This window comes from Hydractinia symbiolongicarpus, chromosome 5 (assembly GCF_029227915.1).
Source record: "Hydractinia symbiolongicarpus strain clone_291-10 chromosome 5, HSymV2.1, whole genome shotgun sequence".
NCBI classification, from domain to species: Eukaryota; Metazoa; Cnidaria; class Hydrozoa; order Anthoathecata; family Hydractiniidae; genus Hydractinia; species Hydractinia symbiolongicarpus.
In genome coordinates this window covers 11,097,598-11,119,420 of record NC_079879.1, presented here as the reverse complement: position 1 = coordinate 11,119,420, position 21,823 = coordinate 11,097,598, and the positions used below count along the sequence as shown (strand labels likewise).

Genomic DNA, 21,823 nt, shown 5'->3' with positions numbered 1-21,823 from the left:
ATTCTAATTCTGAAAAGTGAACTATAAATGTGTTTATGTTACTTATATAAATTATTTTACCACCTTTTCTTTATTTTATATTCTCAGATTACCTTGTTTTATTTTTGTTTTCAAAAAAGAATGTATATATAAAAAATGTGTATATTTTAACAAGTTTGTATGATATTTTGAGCAACTGATGGTGTCTTCTTATTGTTTAATTAGCTAAGGAAAAGAAAAAAGAGATGGCAACTGCAATGGATATTGTACCTTCACCTGCAACCCTTTACGTAAAAAATACTGAAAGTAAAGGCAAAGGATTGTTTTCATCAGCAGCTATTAAGGAAGGTTGCAATAAGTACCATTTTTATTTTTTTTATATTTCAAAATTTGCTATTTTTAGTCTTAAACCAATGGAGTTCATGGTAGGTCCAATTTGGAAATTGCTGACTATAAAAGTAGCAATCATATGCAAATATATTGCAGATGCGACCAAAAAAAATATTTTAACAATTCTTTTTTACTTTAAAAATGCATATAATATGAATGTGGTGATATGCAATAGATTATGTCTTACGTATTTTCCATAACTTTTCAACGATCATAGGTTTACAATGTATAATTATGCACATCCGGCTTTTAACCAAATGTTTTGCTTTTATTTTTGTATGTTTATTGAAAAATTGCTACACAATCATCTGCTGCTAATGTTTTTTATGGCGCATGGTCAATAAAACTGCTGACATTAATTTTTCAATATTTGGCGAAACAGTGAATAAACATGTATCCTTTTATCAACTAATAAACCCAACATGTTATAAAAACTAAAGGTAGTCTTTAATTTTCGCAAGATTTCGTCATAATTATAAACTTTACATTATTGTCCAATTAGGTGCAACTATATTTGAGGAGAAACCAGAGATTGCATGTCAATTTTCATGGAACAGACAATACAATTACACAGCATGCGACAACTGCATGAAATCTTTGGAAACGGCTCAAAATATGGCACGTAGATTAACAGCAGACTATGACAGAGAGCTACCGTACAGTGATTTATGTTGTGATGCTACAAAATCACGAAAAAACATAGTCAAATGTCCAAGGTGCATGGTAATGATAATCAAATTGATAAATAATTTTTGTTTTCTTTTGTTGCCTTAATTTTAAGAGTAATTAGCATTTTTGTTTTTAGCTTTCTTTTTGCTCCTCAGCGTGTTTTCTGGAAGCAGAAGAAAAATATCATAAATTTTTATGTCTGGGTCATGATAAAAATAACAACGAGCATCCTTTGAATAAACTGGAAGAGGAGTGGAGGTTAGTTTCAACAACGTTTCAGTTCTTAGATTTCTGTTTTTAAATAGAAAACAAGCGCCTCTTAATATAACAAAGGAAATATAACATATCTGTTTTCCTACCGCAACCGCATGTTTACACAATTGTAAAAGCTTTGTATTAGTCAAATTTTATTGCCTAACTTGAATAATTTTTACTGTTATCGCGAAAATTATCTGCCTGGAAATTCATAGTTATAAAAATAACGATCAGCCTCTGATAGAGCAATTTCTAAATAAGCAGAATTTAAAAGTTAAAACTGCTAAAAGTACTAGCAAATTTCTAAAAAAGCAATGCACAAAATCTCTGAACTATCTTTACCTTGAAAAAATAAATGAAAATAATAACTTTAAAGTAGTTGATATGTAAATGTACTAATAAAAAAATAAAAAAAGTTCTCAGAAGTTTCAACTTTCACGAAAATCTCATTTTCCTCATTAATGTCAAAATTCTCTAACTTTCTATTTATCAAAAGATTTGGTTGCACTAGATGATCAAAATATTAAACGAAAAATAAGATTGCATTTCACCATAAATCTTGATTATGACACATGATTGGTTGGTAAATTTCCATTTGCTTAAAAAAAAAGGGGGCAAGTTGTAGAAAATTAAAAAGACAGTACAACGGCATTAAAGGAAATAAATGCGGAATACAGATTGGTTGTGCTGAAAATTATTGTGATTCATAAGCAAAAACTTAATAATATAACCAGACGACGTTTTTATTTTTATCTTTAGATAGTTTTGTACCATCTTTTAGTATCTATAAATCTTTTCCACTACGTGAAGTTAATAAGTTCAGATTTGTTTTACTGTTGTCATATTTAATTCTTGCTCATTGTTGGCATGAACTTAATGTCGTGTGACGCAAAATTGAACAGACAGAACTTTACCGTAAAAGACCAATACAATCTGTTATACGTAATCTCATGATTCATTGATTCTTATTAACATATTATTTCTTTCTTTTTAGAAAAATTCACTACCCACCAGAAACTGCTAGCATTATGTTAATTTCACGAATGGTTTCTATGATTGCACAGGTAAAAACATTCCGAAAAACTCTACCTGCCTATTGTTGTTTTTTAAAAATGCATTTTTATGACTATCGTATAATAACATAAATGTTTTTTCACAGTCTCCAGATCCGGAAAAGCAACTTGAAAAATTCAACCAATTTGTCAGTAATGTTAGAGATATTGACACCAAAATGACACATAAGCTACTCGGTGAAAAATTTCAGGTATTGTACATTGATTGATTTGCTTTTTTTATAAGTTTCAAATTGTTTTTTCTTTAAAATAATAATTTATTTCAGGGCGAGCTTTCAAGGATGTACAGACTTTTAAAGGATGCTGTACCTATTGAGTATTATCCAAAAGTATTTGTTTTTTTTTAGTATATATATTTTTAAAGATGATATATACGTTAATGCATGTGGTATTATATATTATTTTTTTGTATTTTAGCTCTTAACAATGGATGGTTTGAAATCTTTATTTGCTCTGATAGGAATGAATGGTCAAGGAATTGGTACCAGGTAATTACAATAAATTGACTAAGAATTTATCTCCTATATTGATACCCATAATCTGTCTGTTCAAAATGACTACACGCACCTCTATCCAGGATTCCCGCACCTCTATCCAGGATTTCCGCGAAGTAAATGATTTTGCTGACGGGTGAACTTGAGGGTTTTTTTCTCTGGTTAACGACTAGTCTCCTATATTATTACCAATATTCTGTATGGTCAAAATGGTTACACGCAGTTTTATCAAGGATTCCCGAAGGGTAAATAATTTAGCTGACAGGCCGTTACTTTTTCCACGGGTTAATATGACTAATTTGTTTTTATTTAGCTAATTTCGGTTTTGTATTTTAGTTCTCTTAGCCAGTATGTTCATAACGTAGATGCGCTCCAGTTAGAAGAAAGTGAAAGAGAAAAAGTTGACAACATTATTGACAATTTGTATGATGACATTGAGAAAGGTATTGAAAGTAAATAGTATCTGCTGTGCACTGTTGTGCCGTACAAAGGAAAAATAAAATTTAAGAAGTATGGAAGTGATTCAATACGTTAATTGTACTAATTTTAGCGGGTATTGCTTTGCGCAGATTCTGACTAAATTCGCGAAATTAAAAGTATATGAGCATCATATTCGTAGAAAGTCAAACGAAGAAAAGCATACAATATCATTAAATATCTTTTCCTGTGAATGCTTTATTGAAAAAATGCTTTTTTTTTTTCAAAATAATTTACTAACATATTTGCATTAATAGCGAAGGTTAATTCTCCTGAAATTTTGCAAACATTCATTTGCGCCCACAAAATGAATTTGTTTTTCTACAAACGGTATTATCTACCTACGAAGGTTTTATCACTAGGGTATTAGCTAGGTTAAGTTACTTTATTCTAAAAACTTTTCGATTATTGTTACACGATTTTGCTCTTGAAACTTGACTGGCTGATATGAAGTATATCGCAACGTTTACCTCCACTCCTACACACATGCGCATTGTTATACCAATGTTTTTAATGTTTAAAAGTTATTTCCCATATCTATAGAATCTGGACAATTCTTGAATTGCGAAGGGTCTGGTTTATTTGAGTTACAAAGTAAATGTAAGTTCTTGCCTGCGTTCGTTATATATTTATTATATATATAACTTAATGTAAATTCGATGTCCTGTTCGGCTCCCTTATGCTGCAACAAATATTCTAACTCCATACACATACTTTATGCATCTCTAATTTGTAGGCAATCACAGCTGCTCACCAAACGCAGAAGTTACTTTTCCATACAACAATTCTACTCTAGTGCTTGTCGCGCTGTCAGATATCGAGCCAAATGAGGTAGAATGTCAGATACGTTATCGTGATTTCATGCAGAAGAATATTATTTTTTAAAATACATTTTTGCAATAAGCAACAGGAGGCGAATTATTATCGCAAACTCCTCCTCTCTTTTTTTGGAATTTGATTAACTTATGCACATATTTTCTTGTAATTTTCAGGGAAACGGTTTTAAAAAAAAAAACTTATAAAACAGAATTTTGCGGGTAACTAATTTTTGACTCATTTTGCCAATTTTATTTTTACGATTAACGACTTTTATTTATTTTTTGTTGATTAGATGCAAAAACGCAAAACATAAATAAAAACAAAAATACAGTGAAACCAGCGGACACCATTGCGACTTCAAAAAAAGTGTTCGCTGTAGAGAGGTGTATGCCATGCAGAGTTTTTTTTTAAATCCGCATATATTGCTTTAAAAATATGCTCTGGAGTATAGTCAATCGACCGTGTAGTATTTTAAGAGGATGTTTCTAGGAGAAGGCAAAGCCTAAAAAAAATATTTTAAATTTCCTATCTTTTATTGAAAATATAAACAAACTTCTTAATGACCCATCTTGGGTGTGCCCGCTATAGAGATATCAACCTAGAAGGAGAAATGGAATTCGAGTTCTTCGCTATGAGAACGTTTCGCTGTAATAAATTTTCCAGAAATTTCTTTCCGTCAAAAATGTTTGTTAAAACATTGAGCAACGCCTAGGCTAGGTGAAAATTTCGAAAAAGGTAGAAAAAAGTTTCCTAATAAATAGGCGCCTATTACTAGTAAACTAAAAATATGTGAATGAATAGCTCTGAATTTAGAGAAAAGAAAAAGCTTCCCCCCACCCTACTTTCTTGAACCAGCCCCAAAGGTCAACCCAGTAATTTATTTCAATCTATGTCGATGAATAGCAACGCAGGACATTCGATGGCACTAATTATATATTAACTGAAGGTTGATTTTTATGGAGAGTATTTACAACTTTTACTTGTAGGAAATATGTATCTGTTATTTGGACGAGTGTCAAAGAGATAGGAGTCGTCATTCAAGACAGAAAATCTTAAGGTAAAGCAAATAGTTTACCCCTCGTAGTAACCGGTTCAGAACCAACGTAATACCAAAATCTAATTAGAAAAAAAAAATTATCGATACTTCATTCCATTAATTTTGTTAAGAAAACCATCAAGGCCTTGTTTACACGACATTACATTACCTTCTTGGTAAAAAAAAGTCCAAAACAATTAAACAAATAAGGCTTAGTGACTAATATATTGTACCAATCAAAACTTTTTCCTGACAACCATTTTTCCCAACTTTTTGCACCACTATTTCGAAATTCTATTTTTTTTTAGAGAAAATTATTTATTCGAGTGTTCGTGTTTAAGATGTGAAATTGAAAGCGATCAACAATCTGTAACTTCAAGTGATGAATCAGACATCCAAGAAACGGGCGACTACTGCGACGATTAATAGTTAAAAATGAATTTGTACTGATTAAATTCTTACTTTCGTCGAAACGATTATCCTGTTTAATCGTTAGGTGTTTTAGAAATCAATCCAAGTAACAACGAAGATGGGAAAAGTAGTGTGATTATTACGAAGAAACAATGTTATTTTTATGTAAACTGAATACATTTATGGAAATAATACAACACTCTTTAAAAAATAATTTTATTTATTCCTACACTAAACCTTCAACGAGTCTATGGGACACCTGTCTGATGCAGTCGTTAACCATATTGTAATACAATCCGCGTGAAAAATGTGTTCACACTTTGGCAAGACAATAACTTGCTGGCCCTTTAAAATATCTTCCACACATATTACGCATAGATCGCCTAGAACTTTTTCTCGAGCTTCGGTTGTTTCCAATTGGTTCATTGTTTTGTTGCTTGCAACGTTAGGTAACACCGTGTTGTCAAGTAAAAGAAGAAGTTCATAATCCTCTGGCATTACCTCTCTATATTGCAAGTCCACTAAAAGTTGAAGTTTTTTGTTGTGCAGTGTTAATGTAGTAGATTTAACAGATGATAAAGCGAATTTTGTCTTGTTTTTTGGTCGTCCGTAATCACGGATGAATTCAGCTGAGTAACCAGACACAGAATAAGTAGATAAACGTCTAATACCGTTTTTGTCTAGTCGCTTTAAAATATTTTTCTTTTGCTTGATAAAATGTTCATGTAAAAAGACTGCCTTTTTAAGCTCTCTTTTTGTATGTGTTGTTTTTAATGGTCTACCTTTCAAGGAAATAGGACAGATTTTTTGAAGCTTCAATCTACCTTCTGGATTGTCTTCGTCGACTGCTTTTGTTTTTTCCATCAGTTTATGTCTAATCTTTTTGTTTGTATTATGTTTGGGTGATTTCTTTTTAAAGCCTTTACAATTATCTTTCCTTTCTTTCACCCATGGGTCATAGCAATCAAACTCATATACATTGAAAATGTCGTCAGATTCTTCGATATCTTCCTCCATTTCTGTATCCACGTCGCAAATGTGATTCGAAAACGTCTGGTACTGCCAGAAATAATCAATAGTCTAAAAAGCGAAGAAATTTTCTAGCTACATTTCCTCTAAAAGAATTTCGACATTTCAAATTTACTTGAAAGAAGCACTTACTTTTCCACTTTTTATTTTACTGAGTCTACTTTTCGGGAATACTATCTCTTGCATGGATGATCATAAAACGATGAATCTAAAGCTTTTATGTCCCTTTTAAACGTTATTTTTTAATCTCGTAAGCATTTTTTAAAAATAGTGAAATCGAAAGTGCTTTTTTGTTTATTACAACAGCCGCCATATTTATTTCCACTAATGGTGCAATCGTTGTAAATTACCGAACGACATTAATTATGCATAATGACGGCTTTTGCCAACTGCGTCAACTTCAGCGCCTTCTTAAATCAAGAGCCTTATTCCAGAACAAAAATGATATAACGAAGATTCTTTTTAGCTGACTTATTTTTTTATCCAGTCATTTACCGTTTGTTCACCCACGTCGCGAGGGTTTTTTGCATTTTTGATATAAAAAAGTCCGGAGAACGACAGTGACTATTCTTTGTGCTTACTAAAACTCGAATGGCAACTACATAATGTGCTTACTTTATTTTCAATCAAATTTGCATTTACTTTTACCGCCATAAAGTTCGTTTACATAAGGCAAACACCTGAGAACGATGTACATACACAAAGGGTGTACTCCCCGCATATTATCAGTCGTTTAAACCTTTAACCCTGACCAGAAAATAGTGCATTTCCCAAAGAAAGAAGTAAATCGATTAAGATTTAGACACTATAGCATTTTTAAAATGGCAACCAAGAACTGCAGTTGAATGGGAATGAAAAGGTAAATGTCCACTCGATCGTACAAATCTTTTCCTTCTCTAATTTTTTCTCTATCGCCAACAATGTTTTAACCCTTCGAGACACAAAACTTATCAGAGAATGCGATTGGAAAGATCATGTTTCATCGAATTTATTTGGAATCCCGCATTGAGACTTTTTTTGCGGTTACCTATCACATTAAGTGCATGGTAACGCCTATGGCAGCCATTTTCACCTAACAAAGTAAATGTTTGACTTTATATGCGAGCCATCATTCAAGCTTTAGAATTGACTAGATTGGTTTAGCATTTTTATCTCGGTACTCTATAAACTGGAAAAAAATGTTATATGAAAAGGAAAATACAGAAAAACATTTTATTTGTTTATTTGTTACAACTTTCAAAATATACAAATGACGAAAACATTTAAAAGTCAAATTTGAATCATAGATGGTATAGTAAACTGGTTACGAAAGAAAAATAGATACAAAAAAATAACATACACACAGGGAGGACTTTAGAATTACATATGGCAAGAAAACTTTTCATAAAAATAAAGTGAATGATACTGCGTTTTAGGTAGTTTAGATTTATAAAAATAGAGAAAATAACAATAGTAATAATAGTATTAATAAAAATAATAAAAATAAACGATGTCAGATTCTCATCTGACTTCTAAGACGAATATACTCAGTAAGGTCGACAATATTAATTTCTTACACGAACATAGGAAGGTTTTTCGCGCAAAAAGGTTGACCACAAATAAAAATGTTACATACGGATTAGCAGCTGATCGTATGTACATAAACCTGTCAAAATTTTAACAATTGCTAGAAAATTTAATTATTTAGACAAAAAAAGTAAATAAATTTATAAATGGTTCTGTACAATATCGTTTGTGTCCTCATAATGTCAGCGATGCATGTCCTGTGCAGAATGAAAGATTTCACAAGTGCCAAAACACAAGTTCTAAATGTTGGCAACCAAATCAAATGTTATCAAGGCAGTCAAATAACTTACAAAAAACAGCACAAAAAATACGAAAACCTTTAAACAAACAAACAGAAAAAATACTCGGTATTCATTAAAAGAGCTAAAATCAGGACAGCTTTCAGCTAGCTTTAAACTGAGCGAAATTTTGATTCATCTGTGTTTGTGACGTCATACCCATTTGTTGCATGCCCATTATGTTGTTTCCCATACCCATCTGCCTATTCATTGGCTGTTGTAAACCCATATTAGGTCGCATGGCCATGTTTGATTGCATACCCATATTTGGTTGCATTTGCATTCTCATTTGTGGTGACATACCTAAGTTCATATTAGCCATACCCGTGTTCATCATCATCATGTTTTGTTGCTGTGGCATACCATATTGTGGCTGTTGTTGCATTGTATTGTATGCTTGCCCCATCATCATGGGTTGTTGCATTGCAGGACTAACAAAACTTTGTCCAGACATTTGATTCATACTAGGCATTGCTGGTTTATTTCTGTTAGCACCTGGACTCAGACTGTCTAAGCTGATATTAACGCCGGTGTTGCTCCATAATGTTGCTTTGTTTTTGTCAGAAGACGCCTAAAAGCAAATCAAATTTTAAACCATAACAAAAATGTCAACGCCTTATTTGTTACCTTGATATCTCCTTTAACTGTAACCTAGCTATACTTCACTTGCCAGGAGATGTTTCTGATACTTCGCTTGACACATCAGTTCACTTGTGGTTAGTCGTTAGATGCAAGTAAAATAGTAACACCGGAGTTAAAAAGTAGAAGAAAAACATACAGTTTAAGATAAAAAAAAGAGGAAAACCACGTACATTCATTGGTTGTGACGAAGATATATTTGATTGCATCAAGTTTGTATTTTGTGGTTGTGACATCATTATAGCATTGTTTTGAGGCAGAGTATTCGATTGTTGCATTAAATTGGGTTGACTCATTAAATTTGGTTGACTCATTAAATTTGGTTGCATTACATTTGTAGGTTGTTGCACTGAAGACATCTAAATAATAAAAAAAACACAACTGAGGTCCACTGGAAGTTTCCTAAAAAGGTTAAATTTTAAAATAATCGGTAAATACGTTTTTAAGAATCGTACCTGGCATTTAGAAATCATGTCAATGAAAGACTTACCATATTTGAGGAATTTAGATCACCAAACAACAAATCATTCGAGTTTGAAGCAGGCTTATTGAGGGAATCGAACGATTCAAACTGTGCAAAGTTTTGATTGGTCGTCGGTTGAGTCTGTGCTGCTGGTGCTGTTAAAACAAGAAAGAAAATTGCATCAAAACAAGAAGCCACAGAATTCTCGAATTTTATATTTAAACAATAAAAAGCTACACACCTGGTGTGGAAAAGTCACCAAATAAATCTATTTGAGCACTGCTAGATGGATTTGAAGATATAGGAACAATAGCAGGTTGTGGTAAAGGCGAAGTAAGAACATCTGCCAATTCATCCATAGTTGACGGCTGCGCAGGAGGAGCGTTCGAAAATGCAGTATGAAATTCAGCAAAATCGCTATTGTCGTTAGATGTAGATACAATCTCTGCATTGTTTTGACTTGAATTTGCAAAATTAGCTGCAGCGCCTAGGTCTATTTTACGAGCTGGTGATTTTTTCGTTTCGGTTGTTATTTGAGGCGAATCTGAGTATGTCTGTTCAGAAGATTTGTATTTATATGAACCTTCGTCATCAGAGTCCTGATAATCCTCTACAACTTCTTGTCCATCCTCAGGTTCATCTTTGTACGCATTTCCCCTAAACAAAATTTACCCAAACACATAATAAACAGTTGAAGGGCATAAAACAAAATGAGGGTTCCTATCCTCTTTTTTTAATAACAGTAATTAAAAAGTTCAGAGATTTCTAAGATGTTTTGATTGTGTAAGATTGGAAACATAATATTAAAAGAAAATCTTGCATGTTACTTGGGATACCATTTGTTAAAAACAGACCATCTTCATTTTAAACCCATGGAAGAACATAATTTCAATGTGACCGCCGATGTTTGATATGTTTTTTTTGGTGTTTATTTTATGTCTATTTTTATATTTTAAAAAAATGATCACGCCTTTATACGAAACCGATTTATAACTTACTATCAGATCACAAAAATATTAAAAAAACTTGGAATTTAAAAAAAAAAAATTCGTAACTGATGATTGTTGAGTTTTCATTCTATGAAAACACCTTTTAGAAGATGAAAATGCTATAGCATTACATTCTGTTTCACGCTTTTACTTTTAAACTCATTCTTATAAATTTTGGTTTTTTAACCATTTTAACTTCGTAACGAATAGGGTGTCTGTTTACACTAAATTGGGGTTATCTGGCATGCGAAATGAAAAGATTCCATTCCGATGCAAAAAGTAAAAACGAATTCGCCCCTGATACTGAAATGGCATTGTGTGAATAAAAGTAAAGAAATAAAATGACGACGTTAAATGATAAACAAACGCTAAGTTTTTACTATCTAATAAATGACTGATTTAAAGTCAGTTTTTTTTAAAGATTTCTCTCTGGAAAGTGTAAACATAATCTAAGTCAATTAAAAAAAAATTCAAAATAAAAAATGCAAATGTAAATATTAGGGAGATAAAAGAATACTGAAAGTGATTAAATATTTAGAATAATTTTTTGGGGGCTTAACCAAAGACAATTTGCATAAGGAGACGTGTGATAATATTAGATAACATACCTCGATGCTGGTAAGTTGTATTCACTATAATCTCTTTTGCCAGGACGTATAGTATCAATTGTATCCTTTATTTGTTGAATTTTAGATTTTTGTTGGAAATTGTTGCCAGTATAACCACCGCTATAACTTGGAGATCTTCTAGCATCGCGATTGTATCTATCACCTAATTTAGAACAAAAAATTTGATAGAACAAAGATTCAATAGTTTTTAAAAGTTTAAATCTAGCAAATATGGTCATTAAAAAGATATCAATACTTTATATAACAAAAAAGACCCCCAAAAACAGATACCAGAATGTAAATGTGAAGAGTACTGGTTACTTTTACAAATTGAAACATTCCTAGCTTTTTCTAATGATTTTTCTTAAGGGGCGCAGCAGTTATGGTACAATAAAAACAATTATATGCCAGTTGCTTATATATATGGCTCAATGGGTCGTCTTCACGTATTCTTATTTGTACAAAAACCTGTCAAGAGAATGGACAAACATACTAAAACATTGACAAACAACTTAGTATAATTATTCTCAAAGTGCAACCACTCCATGCAAACTACGATTGTAAATCATGTGCAAAAGATAACTGTAGAAAAAAAAGTTAAAAGAACGTTATAGCAGAAGTATTGGTGGTACAAGAGATTAAATGAAGAAAAGTATAGAACAGAAAAGTAGATTATTACATGAAGATGAAATATTAGAAGTTCCAGCAAGGATAAAAGGTTATTAGATTAAAAAATCTATTATAAGTAATTGTTGGCCGGTGGAACATTCCATGGTGGGTCGCCTGTCAGACATATTTTTCAGATGAAATAACGAAATTTGCTTGGATGGGGTTAAGTAATTGTTGGCCGGTGGAACATTCCATGGTGGGTCGCCTGTCATACATATTTTTCAGATGAAATAACGAAATTTGCTTGGATGGGGTTATTATTATAATTATAGGTGTCATTATAATGAATTTTTTAATTACAAAACTCCTAAGTTTTTAAATTAGTTCACCGACAGCAAGTATACAGGTAATACGAAAGTTGCGTGGATGAGTAACTAGAGACCACCAGGTCCAATATCCCAAAGTTGGGTCAATTCACCCGTTTCAGAATAGACGTAGATAGATGACGTCATCCTCTAAATTCCAAATTCTATTTAACCATTTATCAAAAGCATATGGTAAACAAATGATCAACAACAAACAAAACAAAGAATTTAAATCCTCATTGTTCTTAATTTGTGACGAAATTTAAACCTGGATTCTTCTCAGTTTTGAAAACGATGCAAATCACCATAATTTGTTCACCCTTTTAGTTTTTCAGTTCAACTTTTGTTCTTTACAAGGTCACATTATGTAAAAGTTCCACCATTTTTTAGCACACACTCAAACATTTAACAACTTATTCACCTAAACCATGTAAAAATTCAACAAGATTACAAAACTGTCAACTTTAAGTTCAACATTAGTTTTTTGCTTTAACATCACCATACTTTGTTACACAAAACAAAGAAAAATATGCTACATGGATTAAAGAAGAAAAAATAAATTAAATAATTATCTACCAATTAGCAAAAATATAACCAAAGGATCTTTTATATGATTTCTTAAAAATAAGACTTACCATACTTACTATAAAATGAATCTTCAATAACATCAGAGGACATTCCTACATATTTATCTTTGTTCTGCTTCGATCGTTTTCGTTCATCTCGCAATCTCTGATCATCTTGAATAATGTCGAGTACCTCTTTTACTTTATGACGAACTAAAAGCAACAATATTAATTACACAAATGTTCAGCCCTAAAACCGATCAGTAGGGTGTATTTTTATTTTACTCTAGGTAAATTAAAAATGCACCTTTTGCTAGACCTTAAAAATTGATTACCCTATAAAAAGTCACTTACTGTTTAGTCCTTGATCTTTCCCAAGTTCATCTACATGCTGGTAACTTTCAAGTTGACGCATATCATAGATGTGATCCCTGGCGCTAGAAACTACACGTTCAGAACCATTTCGTATTAGATAAGTCAATAACAGAAGGCACTAAAAAAACATAATACGTCACTTAAAGAGGAAGATAACCACAAAATTACTTTTTGAGATTTCATAGAACAAAAGTCAACAACGTCAAAATTGTTAGTTTCATTTCATACTACTAACTGAAAAAAATTAAAAACTGAAGCTTTTTTTAAGGATTTTGATCAAGATCTCAACCCCTTTAAAAGTAAAATCAATATAGAAAGTGCTGTTTATGACATAAAAATGTTCAGGAAGTTGTTTTGGCAAAGAGAAATCAATGTTTAGTCTTAATAAACACAAATTCTAGACTTTTTCCCAATTATCGATGATTGTTCTGGGATGCTTATTTTAACTTTTCTTTTTGTTTAATTTTGTTTAATTAATTAAAATATATTGCATAAGTGAGTTAGTTCATTTTTATGTGTTGCGTAACTAGACTTTTTTTTGCAGCTTTTGTGTTTGATTGACATTTTTAATATGACCTCATGTACCCAAAATAGTATTAAACACATTGAACTATTTCTTTGTTGCACAGCAGGTGTTATGAACTTGATAAACAAGTCAGTTCGTCTTGTTGTGGTAATAAAGAGCTTGTTTTGAAAGGTTTTAAAAAAAGACATAGCATTAAATGAAGTTAGGGAGAATAAAAGCACAGGTATATGTATCCATACAAGAAAATACATTTTTGAAAAAATATTATGTTTTTGTTAATTGACTTGGCTCAATCTTTTTTGAATCACATAAGACTAGTTTACTACATTATCTAGTCACATGTTGGTAATTTAAATAAGCACATATCCCAGGTATGACTTATAGCATTTTAAAATAAATGGTTTGAAGAAATATTTCCATAACAACTGGGGTTTTACTTCAACCTATGTCCACATAAGCAATTTTTAATGTTGTTAAACTTCTTTACGTCATTTTTGTTGTTTGGCCAAGACCATCTGTATAAAATTTGTTTGGTATAAAACTTGTTTGGTATAAAACCTGTTCAGTATAAAACACGTTCATTATAAAACAGGTTTATTATAAAATGTGTCTTATAAAAAATGAAAATGTTTGAGGCAGAACAGAAGCTAGTTTACAATGGAAACACGACATTAGGGAACTAAGCCATATTTTTGTAATTTTCTGGGTTAGCCTTCCTTTTAAAAGAGAAAGAACAACTAAGGGTGTAGGAATAAATTTGTTTTGAATTGTTTTTGACAAAAACTATGAAAACTTTCATTGGCAGTCAATAATTTACTGATAAAAATATTTTTCCAAGTTTATGCAAAATTTAAATATATCTGGTCTTTAGTATACATTAGAAAAAATAAAGAATCTACACAGTAAAAAGAATTACTGCATTGTACACTGAAATAAAAGCAATAACCAAAAAAAAATTATGCAATTCAATTTTATAGATCGCACAATGTTTATTTTAAAAAAAATAATTTAGATATTTGGCAATGTTTTATTTTTGTGATATATGCATTTCTTATAACTAAGGAAAACTTCTGAATGTGAAATTAAAATTTTTTCATCTTACTAGTCATTAATTAAGACCCTATTTACGACAACACCATAAATAAGTTTAAAATTCTAGTTATCTTCAATGTGGGCAATGCTGTTCCTTGTGGAAAAAGATTTATTCACCAATGTGAATTTACTTTTCATAGATTCTGCCGCATGTTGTAACAGTAAAAAAACTAAAATTTAAAGGGCTAGAAAAGGCTTCAAGCAGGAAAGAAGGGTCTCTAACTACATAAATGAGCTTTTGGAAACCTCAAGAATGAAATCAAGAAAAAAATTTACTTGAAATTTGCTTGAACTTACGTTGCAGATGTATTTTGGAATCGAATAACCCGAATAATAAGCAAAAACAAACATGGTGCATTAAAGTTGTGGCATGCACAGGATGTCTTGACTGCTCAGTAGTCGCTGCTGTTGTTGTTTTTATTCTTTTAAGAATATATTAAAATTTTAATTTGCATTTTTGATCATAATTTGTGGGAATTGGGTTGCGGTATTCAAAAAAGGATTCGCATTTAGCGAACTGTGAACAATTATTTCGATCGTTGTTATACCTTATATACTCTTCTCCAGTTCTTTTTTTCATGAAGCATTCTTTTCCAAATCATACCCATAACTTCAGGAAAGTGTTCATAAGTATAGGTGTACTTTGCAATTTCAGCCATAACTGTTCCATGTGGTCCCCATTGATCATCATTTGTTGCTTCGCGAACTTTAGATTCAACTTCTGTGTAATTCATAACCACATTGGTTCTAAAAGAAAAAAACATCACATTAATATTTTTTTTTTTACTATTACAGATCTTGGAGATTTAAATGTCATTTTTGCATACACTTATGTATAGAATGTATAAAATTTATATTTCTGTTTGGTTTGTTTATTTGTTAAAGGTGACCAACATCTTGTTATAGCCTGTGGCTAATAATGTTAGTCTACTTGACAGTGTTAGCCCTATTTCAAATATCTGCTATTTAACCTAATTTTAATCAACAATGTAAAGCTACACTGTTGAATAAATAATTCTATTCTATTCTATTCTGTGTATTGTAAATCCAAGTTATTACCAAGATAGCTATTTCACTTTCCTAAACTATTGGTTAACATGTTGATAAGTTTCCTAAAAGCTTAAGTTACGAAAAAGTTAGGGTTTGGTTAGAAAAACCTTGATTATCTTAGAAACAAAAAAATTTCATATGCAAGGAATGTCAATAAAAATAAACTCTTTTTAGTACTAAACACTACCTCAAAGTAAAAAAATGTTGCATGACGTCATTTACTACTGTAAAACTAGCAGAAGTGTACTAACATCGAAATAAATGCGCATTGTTTTCACCATCATGGCACATTGGATGCTTTTAAGAAGTGTGTATTCTGTATAAAAAAACCCAGACTGATACTACTTTTTGACCATTTTCTGGGACTTTTAGCTGTGCAGAACTGGACAAAAAGAATTAGTTAGTTAGTTGTATGACGATACAGCATGCATTTTGAAACACAAAGCGAAAATGTAGATCTAAATATTAACACAAGAGAAAGAAATATCCAAGGAAAAAAACTGAAATTACGAAAACAGTCATTTATAGGGAAGGACATTGCTAAGTTTTGTTAACATATAGTTAAACTGTATATCCATTGAACAAATTGTATCCACATTATTATTTTTGTCAGTTATGCGCAGTTTCCATATGCCTGGGAGCCACTCAACCTATAAGAAATCATATATGACCAATGGTTCCTACACACCTAGCATTTTTTGAAACTACAAAACTGGTGGAAATTAATAAGACCACTACTGCCCTGGAAATATTGTGAGAATTGAGTACCACAAAAATTTTACACATGTTTGAAAAAGTCCGATGATAATTCTGATTCACCAAACCTTTCAACAGACATCTACAGTACACTCTGAATGTAATCTACCACATACACGCTAATATCACACCTTTGCGTGGAGGACAGCAGTTGTTTGTCTTTTGTTATAATCAAATCCCTTAAGGGTTTTGCGAGTTTATATTTGCGTGTTAAAAAACAATGTGCTCGGAAGAAATATCGGAGCAATTATATTTCTTGTAATAGCGAGATGCATTGTGTAAATGTATTGATAAGCTATTCCCTAAGTATTAGCGTGAAGTAATTAAATAATAAAAATCTTTCGCAAAGTTTTGTAATACATTGCGCGAGAATGTATTGTTGATTTAATTACTTAAAAAGATTCCAACGCGTTTCATTTAAAAAACATATCAGAAGCATTGTTCAGAACTATTAAATGACTCGCACATTTTCTTTATTAAACGAATACAACTACGGTTATTTTTTTTGTAAAACAAATGGTTATATTCTGAAATACTTGCATACTTTTTTATCGCCTCTTTTCGTTTTTAACTTTTAAAATGCGGTCTTAAAAAACATTTCTATTGCTGCTTTTTGTTTATCAACTTAAAATGCAATTTCTATCGCCGCTTTTTGTTTTTAAACTTTTAATATGCCATTTAAAAAGCATTTCTATCACCACAGACAAATTTATCTTTTCTAGACAAATGACATTTTGTAAAAATACAATCATGTCCATGACGAAAAAGTTTATCAAAGTAACTTTATATTAAAATACTATTTCTAATTCAACTCTGATGACTAATTTTGTAATGGAACGCAAACAACTACACTTTCATATTTAATTACTGCAATTAAAAATTTCTAAAGAAAAATTGCACAAAATAGATTGCTAAAATTGATTTTGCAACCTATTGTGATTAAACAATCGATCGCATGGGGTCATTGTTTACCAGCGAGGCAATTATTTTCTTAAAAAAAAACAAAAGCTATCGCAATGTTATTGTTCTGTGTAACTATTCATGCTAGTTTCGCGTCCGCGGTAGATTACATTCAGACTGTACTGTATGGCACTTATATTCTCAGGACTACCTGTCATATACATTTTATTGTATAGGTTGTCTGGTTGCCAGGCATATATATATATATAATGCTGTGTTTTGCTTTACTTTAAAATACAAATAAGCCGCATAGGCCATAAAAATTGTGGCTGTTTTCGGGCAACTTTGGCATTTTGAAAAAAATGAGCGTTCACATTTAAGTACTTATTTCGAGAATGCTCTGGGTGAGTTCAGGATAGTGCGGGTGGTCTGGAGGACAACTGCTGGATGGATGGATGTCCATATTTTACATGGCTAACCTCACAAATATCGAGGGATATACCCTGTCTATTATTTCCAGGAGGGGCCATGGCTAGATAGAGAGTCCTAGAGTATTTAATGCTCATTTTGAGCTATGCAGACCCAATTAGTAGGGCCCACGTTCTACTAAACAACTCCCAGCAACATCCAACGTCCTACGAGTGCGAGCTGTATAACCACTAATCTATGGCACCACTAATTTAATTTGAAAAGTCACTGCCGTTTTTGTGGCATTTACAGCAAGTTTGTACTCTTGGTCCCGAACTGGTACTCTGGTACTTTATGGCATGGTAGTGTAGTGGTTATAACTCTCACCCTTTGTGCGGGAGAGCAAGAAAACTGTGGGGGACGTTGGATGTGTTGTTCCGTACGATGTCATTCATTGTACGAAGTTGGGCTTTTTTCCCGTAGCGCTGAGAGTGACCATCCTCGTACAAAACTGACCATCTTCGTCCAGCGGTGAATATCGTCAAAAAATGAAACTTTTATATTAAAATAATAACTTTTTTGAAATATCTTCTTTTCTTTTAAGTCATTTGCAAAAAAAACACATTCGTTTTACGATTTGGATGCCTCTTTGGAAAAATACTTATATGTATATATATATTTATACTTTGTTTTATATTAACAGAGAATAAGCAATGATGTTTTTGAAAAATGGTACTAGTGCTCGTAAGTATAAATTTGATCTCTTTGATTCAAATAAGGTTATATCAGCTATGATATTGTTATTGATTTTTTTATTTACCTTTCCATGGTTTTTATGGTAGTGACCTTTGAATTCTAATGCTATATTGAATTTTCGTGTGAAAAACCTGTAAATCACCCTTGTCCCAAGTGCCTTTGCGTGGCTTGTACGAAACTGTTTTTGTGAACATAGTTTTGTTAATAATTGAGTGAGAACGGAGAAGAACACTATTAAGAAGAACAATATTATTTTTTCTAACCTTTTAAGTTATTTCGATAAAGGAAAAGGTAGGTAAATTTCGAATCCTTTTCGAGTGCTTTTTCGAACGCACATTTTAAATTTACATTGAAACTTTTAACGCGTGTTTTTATGTTCAGCACAATGGAGACTGAAAAGAGATACATACATGGAAGAAAAATTTCAGGAATGGTTGGAAGTTGAAAGGACTAAACGGAATTCCGTAATAATGCCCGAACAGACTTATAAAACAATGGTAGATTTTCTATGTGGAAGAATAGACAACGTTCCACGTGCTATAAAAAAAAAATTGCGAAGAAAAAAATTCCGAGTGATGAGTTATCCTGCACTTGGTATATCGATGTTTTGTGCGCTCCATTTCCTGATGTAAGAACATTTTTATATATTATCTAATTTTGGAAAAACTAAAGTCACAATTATTTTTTTAAAAACATTTCTACTTTTAAGAAATTTTGTTTCAGGCTCGGCATGGTCATATGGTATTCTCAATTTTTGGATAGCTTCGGTCTAGATGTTCTTATGAGCTTAAGTTCTTAAGAAAGAAAGTTTATAAAATTGCCAACTCGAATAATTTTACGGTATTTTAGGGCGATTCTCTTCTAGGAAAATATCGTCGCGTAGCAACAAACCGACAGATGTTTGACATTATCAATAGAGTACACCGAAGAAGTTGGTCACCAAGGGGTTCATAACACGTTTGAAAAGGTATTAGATTCTTCAAACAAACCTCGTTTGAAAGTAAGAGTCCACGGAATATGCGTGTGTCACTGATTTTTAATTGCTAACAATTTTAGATAGCACGCACCTATGATAACGTTACTAGAGACGCTGTTGGTGCTTATATAACGCTTTGCACAACTTGCTGTCTGAAATCCAGTCACATAAAGAAAGCTCCATTGAAGCCGATTATCACTACAGGATTCTTACAGCGTGTACAGGTATTTTTAATACTTTTTCACTTTGTTTGTGCTAGTTAGTAGTTTTTTTGTTACATTATACATGTCTTTCTTTAGATCGACCTGATTGCTATGTTATCCAAACCAGATGGCGATTACAACTACATTGGCCATGTCGTGGACCATTTTAGCAAATTCAGGATATTATTTCCAATGAAAGGGAAATCAGCAAATGAATTTGCTTCAAACTTTTTTAGAAGTTTTTTAGCGACTTTTGGGTTACCAAAAATTTTGCACTCTGATAACGGTGCCGAATTTATCAATCACGTAATGGATGCTGTAGCCGTGATATGGCTGGGTGAGGTGTCATTTGTTCATGGGAAACCGCGCCACTCGCAATCTCAAGGTTTGGTTGAACAAGGAAATAACACCATCCAAGGGATGATTAGTGCAAGAGAAAAAGAGTCCCAAACTTCAACGTGGTCAGAGTGGCTTCCAGAGATTCAATGTAAATGTAGTTATATCTATATCATTCTCGTCCCCAAATATCTTCAAATTCAGGCCCAACTGGAGTCATCACCAATTACATTCGGATGAAGTACCCGTGCGAATTCGATATAGGGAGATTATCGTTAAACCGCATTCAGTTTTTGTTGGTGAAAATTATTGATAGAGTAAACAAAAAAGCTGTGTAAGGACCATAAATGATAATATATAGTAGTCTTCATCTGTGGCTTGGTATTTCAAGTTGTACGAAGTTGGTATGGTTAAAAAAAATTCAACTTGAGTAGAAGAAGTGACGTTGGCCCAACCTCGTACACAGTTATTTAAGTTGTACGAAGTTGATATGGTTAAAAAAAATTCAACTTAAGTAGAAGAAGTGACGTTGGCCCAACCTCGTACACAGTTATTTAAGTTGTACGAAGTTGGTATGGTTAAAAACAATTCAACTTAAGTAGAAGAAGTGACGTTGGCCCAATCTCGTACACAGTTATTTAAGTTGTACGAAGTTGGTATGGATTAAAAAAATTCAACTTAAGTAGAAGAAGTGACATTGGCCCAACCTCGTACACAGTTATTTAAGTTGTACGAGGTTGGTATGGTTAAAAAAAATTCAACTTAAGTAGAAGAAGTGACGTTGGCCCAATCTTGTACACAGTTATTTAAGTTGTACGAAGTTGGTATGGATAAAAAAAATTCAAGTTAAGTAGAAGAAGTGAAGTAGGCCCAACCTCGTACGCAGTTATTTAAGTTGTACGAAGTTGGAACAATCATCAGATAATTGTCAAAAATTAACGTTCAGAGAATATTTAAGATATTATCATTTTTACTGAATGTAATTAACAATGTTTAGATATTCATTTCTAAACCAAATTATTCGTTGCCTAATTTTTGTACATCAATTGTAATGCCCATTTTCGTACAAAATTGCCCATCTTCGTACAAGCGCGAAAAATGACCAACCTCGTACAACGGGTCAATTTCGTACGGAACAGTGTTGCAGGAAGTTGTCTAGAGAATGCAGAACCTAATTGCATCTGCTTAACTTAAAAGGAGCATAAAATACTCTAGGGTTTTAAGCCATGGTCCCTCTTAGAAATAATACAGGCTATATCCCTCAATATTTGTAGCTAAAAGGATAGCAATGTATATATCTCATCTTGTTGAAATGTCTGGTTTTAGAATGTATTATTATAAACCGAAAAAGGTTTGAAACAAAACTTGCAGGTATTTTTTTTTCACTTTATAGATAACTTTACAAATATTATGTTTTGTAAAGCTAGCTAGTTAGCTATAAACAAACTAAAGGAGAGAAATATAAATTCTTTAAACTTCTGAATATAAATCAGTATATAATTAAAATATTCTTACACTTTATCTTGAAACTCGCGTATCTTCCACATTTTGTTTCTTTTTCAACTCATATAGGTAACTAAAAGAGGCTAATAAATATTTCAAGTATAATGTAGCTTTAACCCCAAAATAATTAAAGGTTTGCTGAGCAGTGTGTTGTATGAATGTTTTCCCACAAAATATGGCTGACAATCTGGCCGCGCCTGAAAGAAGTGGCCTGGGATCCAATTAAA

At 32.0% G+C, this 21,823-nt stretch overlaps 4 protein-coding genes across 6 annotated transcripts; 2 read left to right on the top strand and 2 right to left on the bottom strand.

Moving 5' to 3' along the window:
- The first annotated feature begins 31 nt into the window (after window positions 1-31).
- On the top strand, window positions 32-5,817 carry LOC130644766 (histone-lysine N-trimethyltransferase SMYD5-like). The gene is made up of 12 exons (XM_057450492.1): window positions 32-327; window positions 872-1,092; window positions 1,175-1,296; window positions 2,288-2,357; window positions 2,453-2,557; window positions 2,633-2,695; window positions 2,784-2,854; window positions 3,197-3,303; window positions 3,881-3,937; window positions 4,074-4,168; window positions 5,143-5,213; window positions 5,501-5,817. Exons 1-12 carry the CDS (start codon window positions 225-227, stop codon window positions 5,616-5,618), a joined length of 1,203 nt encoding a protein of 400 aa, XP_057306475.1. The 5' UTR covers window positions 32-224; the 3' UTR covers window positions 5,619-5,817.
- LOC130644769 (uncharacterized) lies at window positions 5,725-6,955 on the bottom strand. Its single transcript, XM_057450499.1, has 2 exons — window positions 6,765-6,955; window positions 5,725-6,683 (listed from the first exon to the last, which is right to left on the bottom strand). The coding sequence occupies exons 1-2, from the start codon at window positions 6,816-6,818 to the stop codon at window positions 5,835-5,837; spliced, it is 903 nt and encodes a 300-aa protein (XP_057306482.1). The 5' UTR covers window positions 6,819-6,955; the 3' UTR covers window positions 5,725-5,834.
- An 883-nt stretch (window positions 6,956-7,838) lies between these two features.
- Window positions 7,839-21,792, bottom strand: LOC130644760 (clathrin interactor 1-like). Of its 2 annotated transcripts, none has more exons than XM_057450486.1 (9): window positions 21,609-21,792; window positions 15,257-15,455; window positions 13,070-13,208; window positions 12,785-12,928; window positions 11,176-11,338; window positions 9,820-10,235; window positions 9,606-9,733; window positions 9,289-9,474; window positions 7,839-9,047 (listed from the first exon to the last, which is right to left on the bottom strand). In XM_057450486.1, the coding sequence occupies exons 1-9, from the start codon at window positions 21,638-21,640 to the stop codon at window positions 8,580-8,582; spliced, it is 1,875 nt and encodes a 624-aa protein (XP_057306469.1). In that variant the 5' UTR covers window positions 21,641-21,792; the 3' UTR covers window positions 7,839-8,579. The 2 variants fall into 2 exon arrangements, with proteins under 2 accessions (XP_057306469.1, XP_057306470.1); XM_057450487.1 differs by having other exon boundaries at window positions 12,794-12,928.
- On the top strand, window positions 19,463-21,167 carry LOC130644775 (uncharacterized). 2 transcript variants are annotated; one of them, XM_057450505.1, is made up of 2 exons: window positions 19,463-19,772; window positions 19,854-21,167. In XM_057450505.1, exon 2 carries the CDS (start codon window positions 19,869-19,871, stop codon window positions 20,331-20,333), a length of 465 nt encoding a protein of 154 aa, XP_057306488.1. In that variant the 5' UTR covers window positions 19,463-19,772; window positions 19,854-19,868; the 3' UTR covers window positions 20,334-21,167. The 2 variants fall into 2 exon arrangements, with proteins under 2 accessions (XP_057306488.1, XP_057306487.1); XM_057450504.1 differs by having other exon boundaries at window positions 19,463-19,778; window positions 19,854-21,166.
- Window positions 21,793-21,823: the final 31 nt, after the last annotated feature.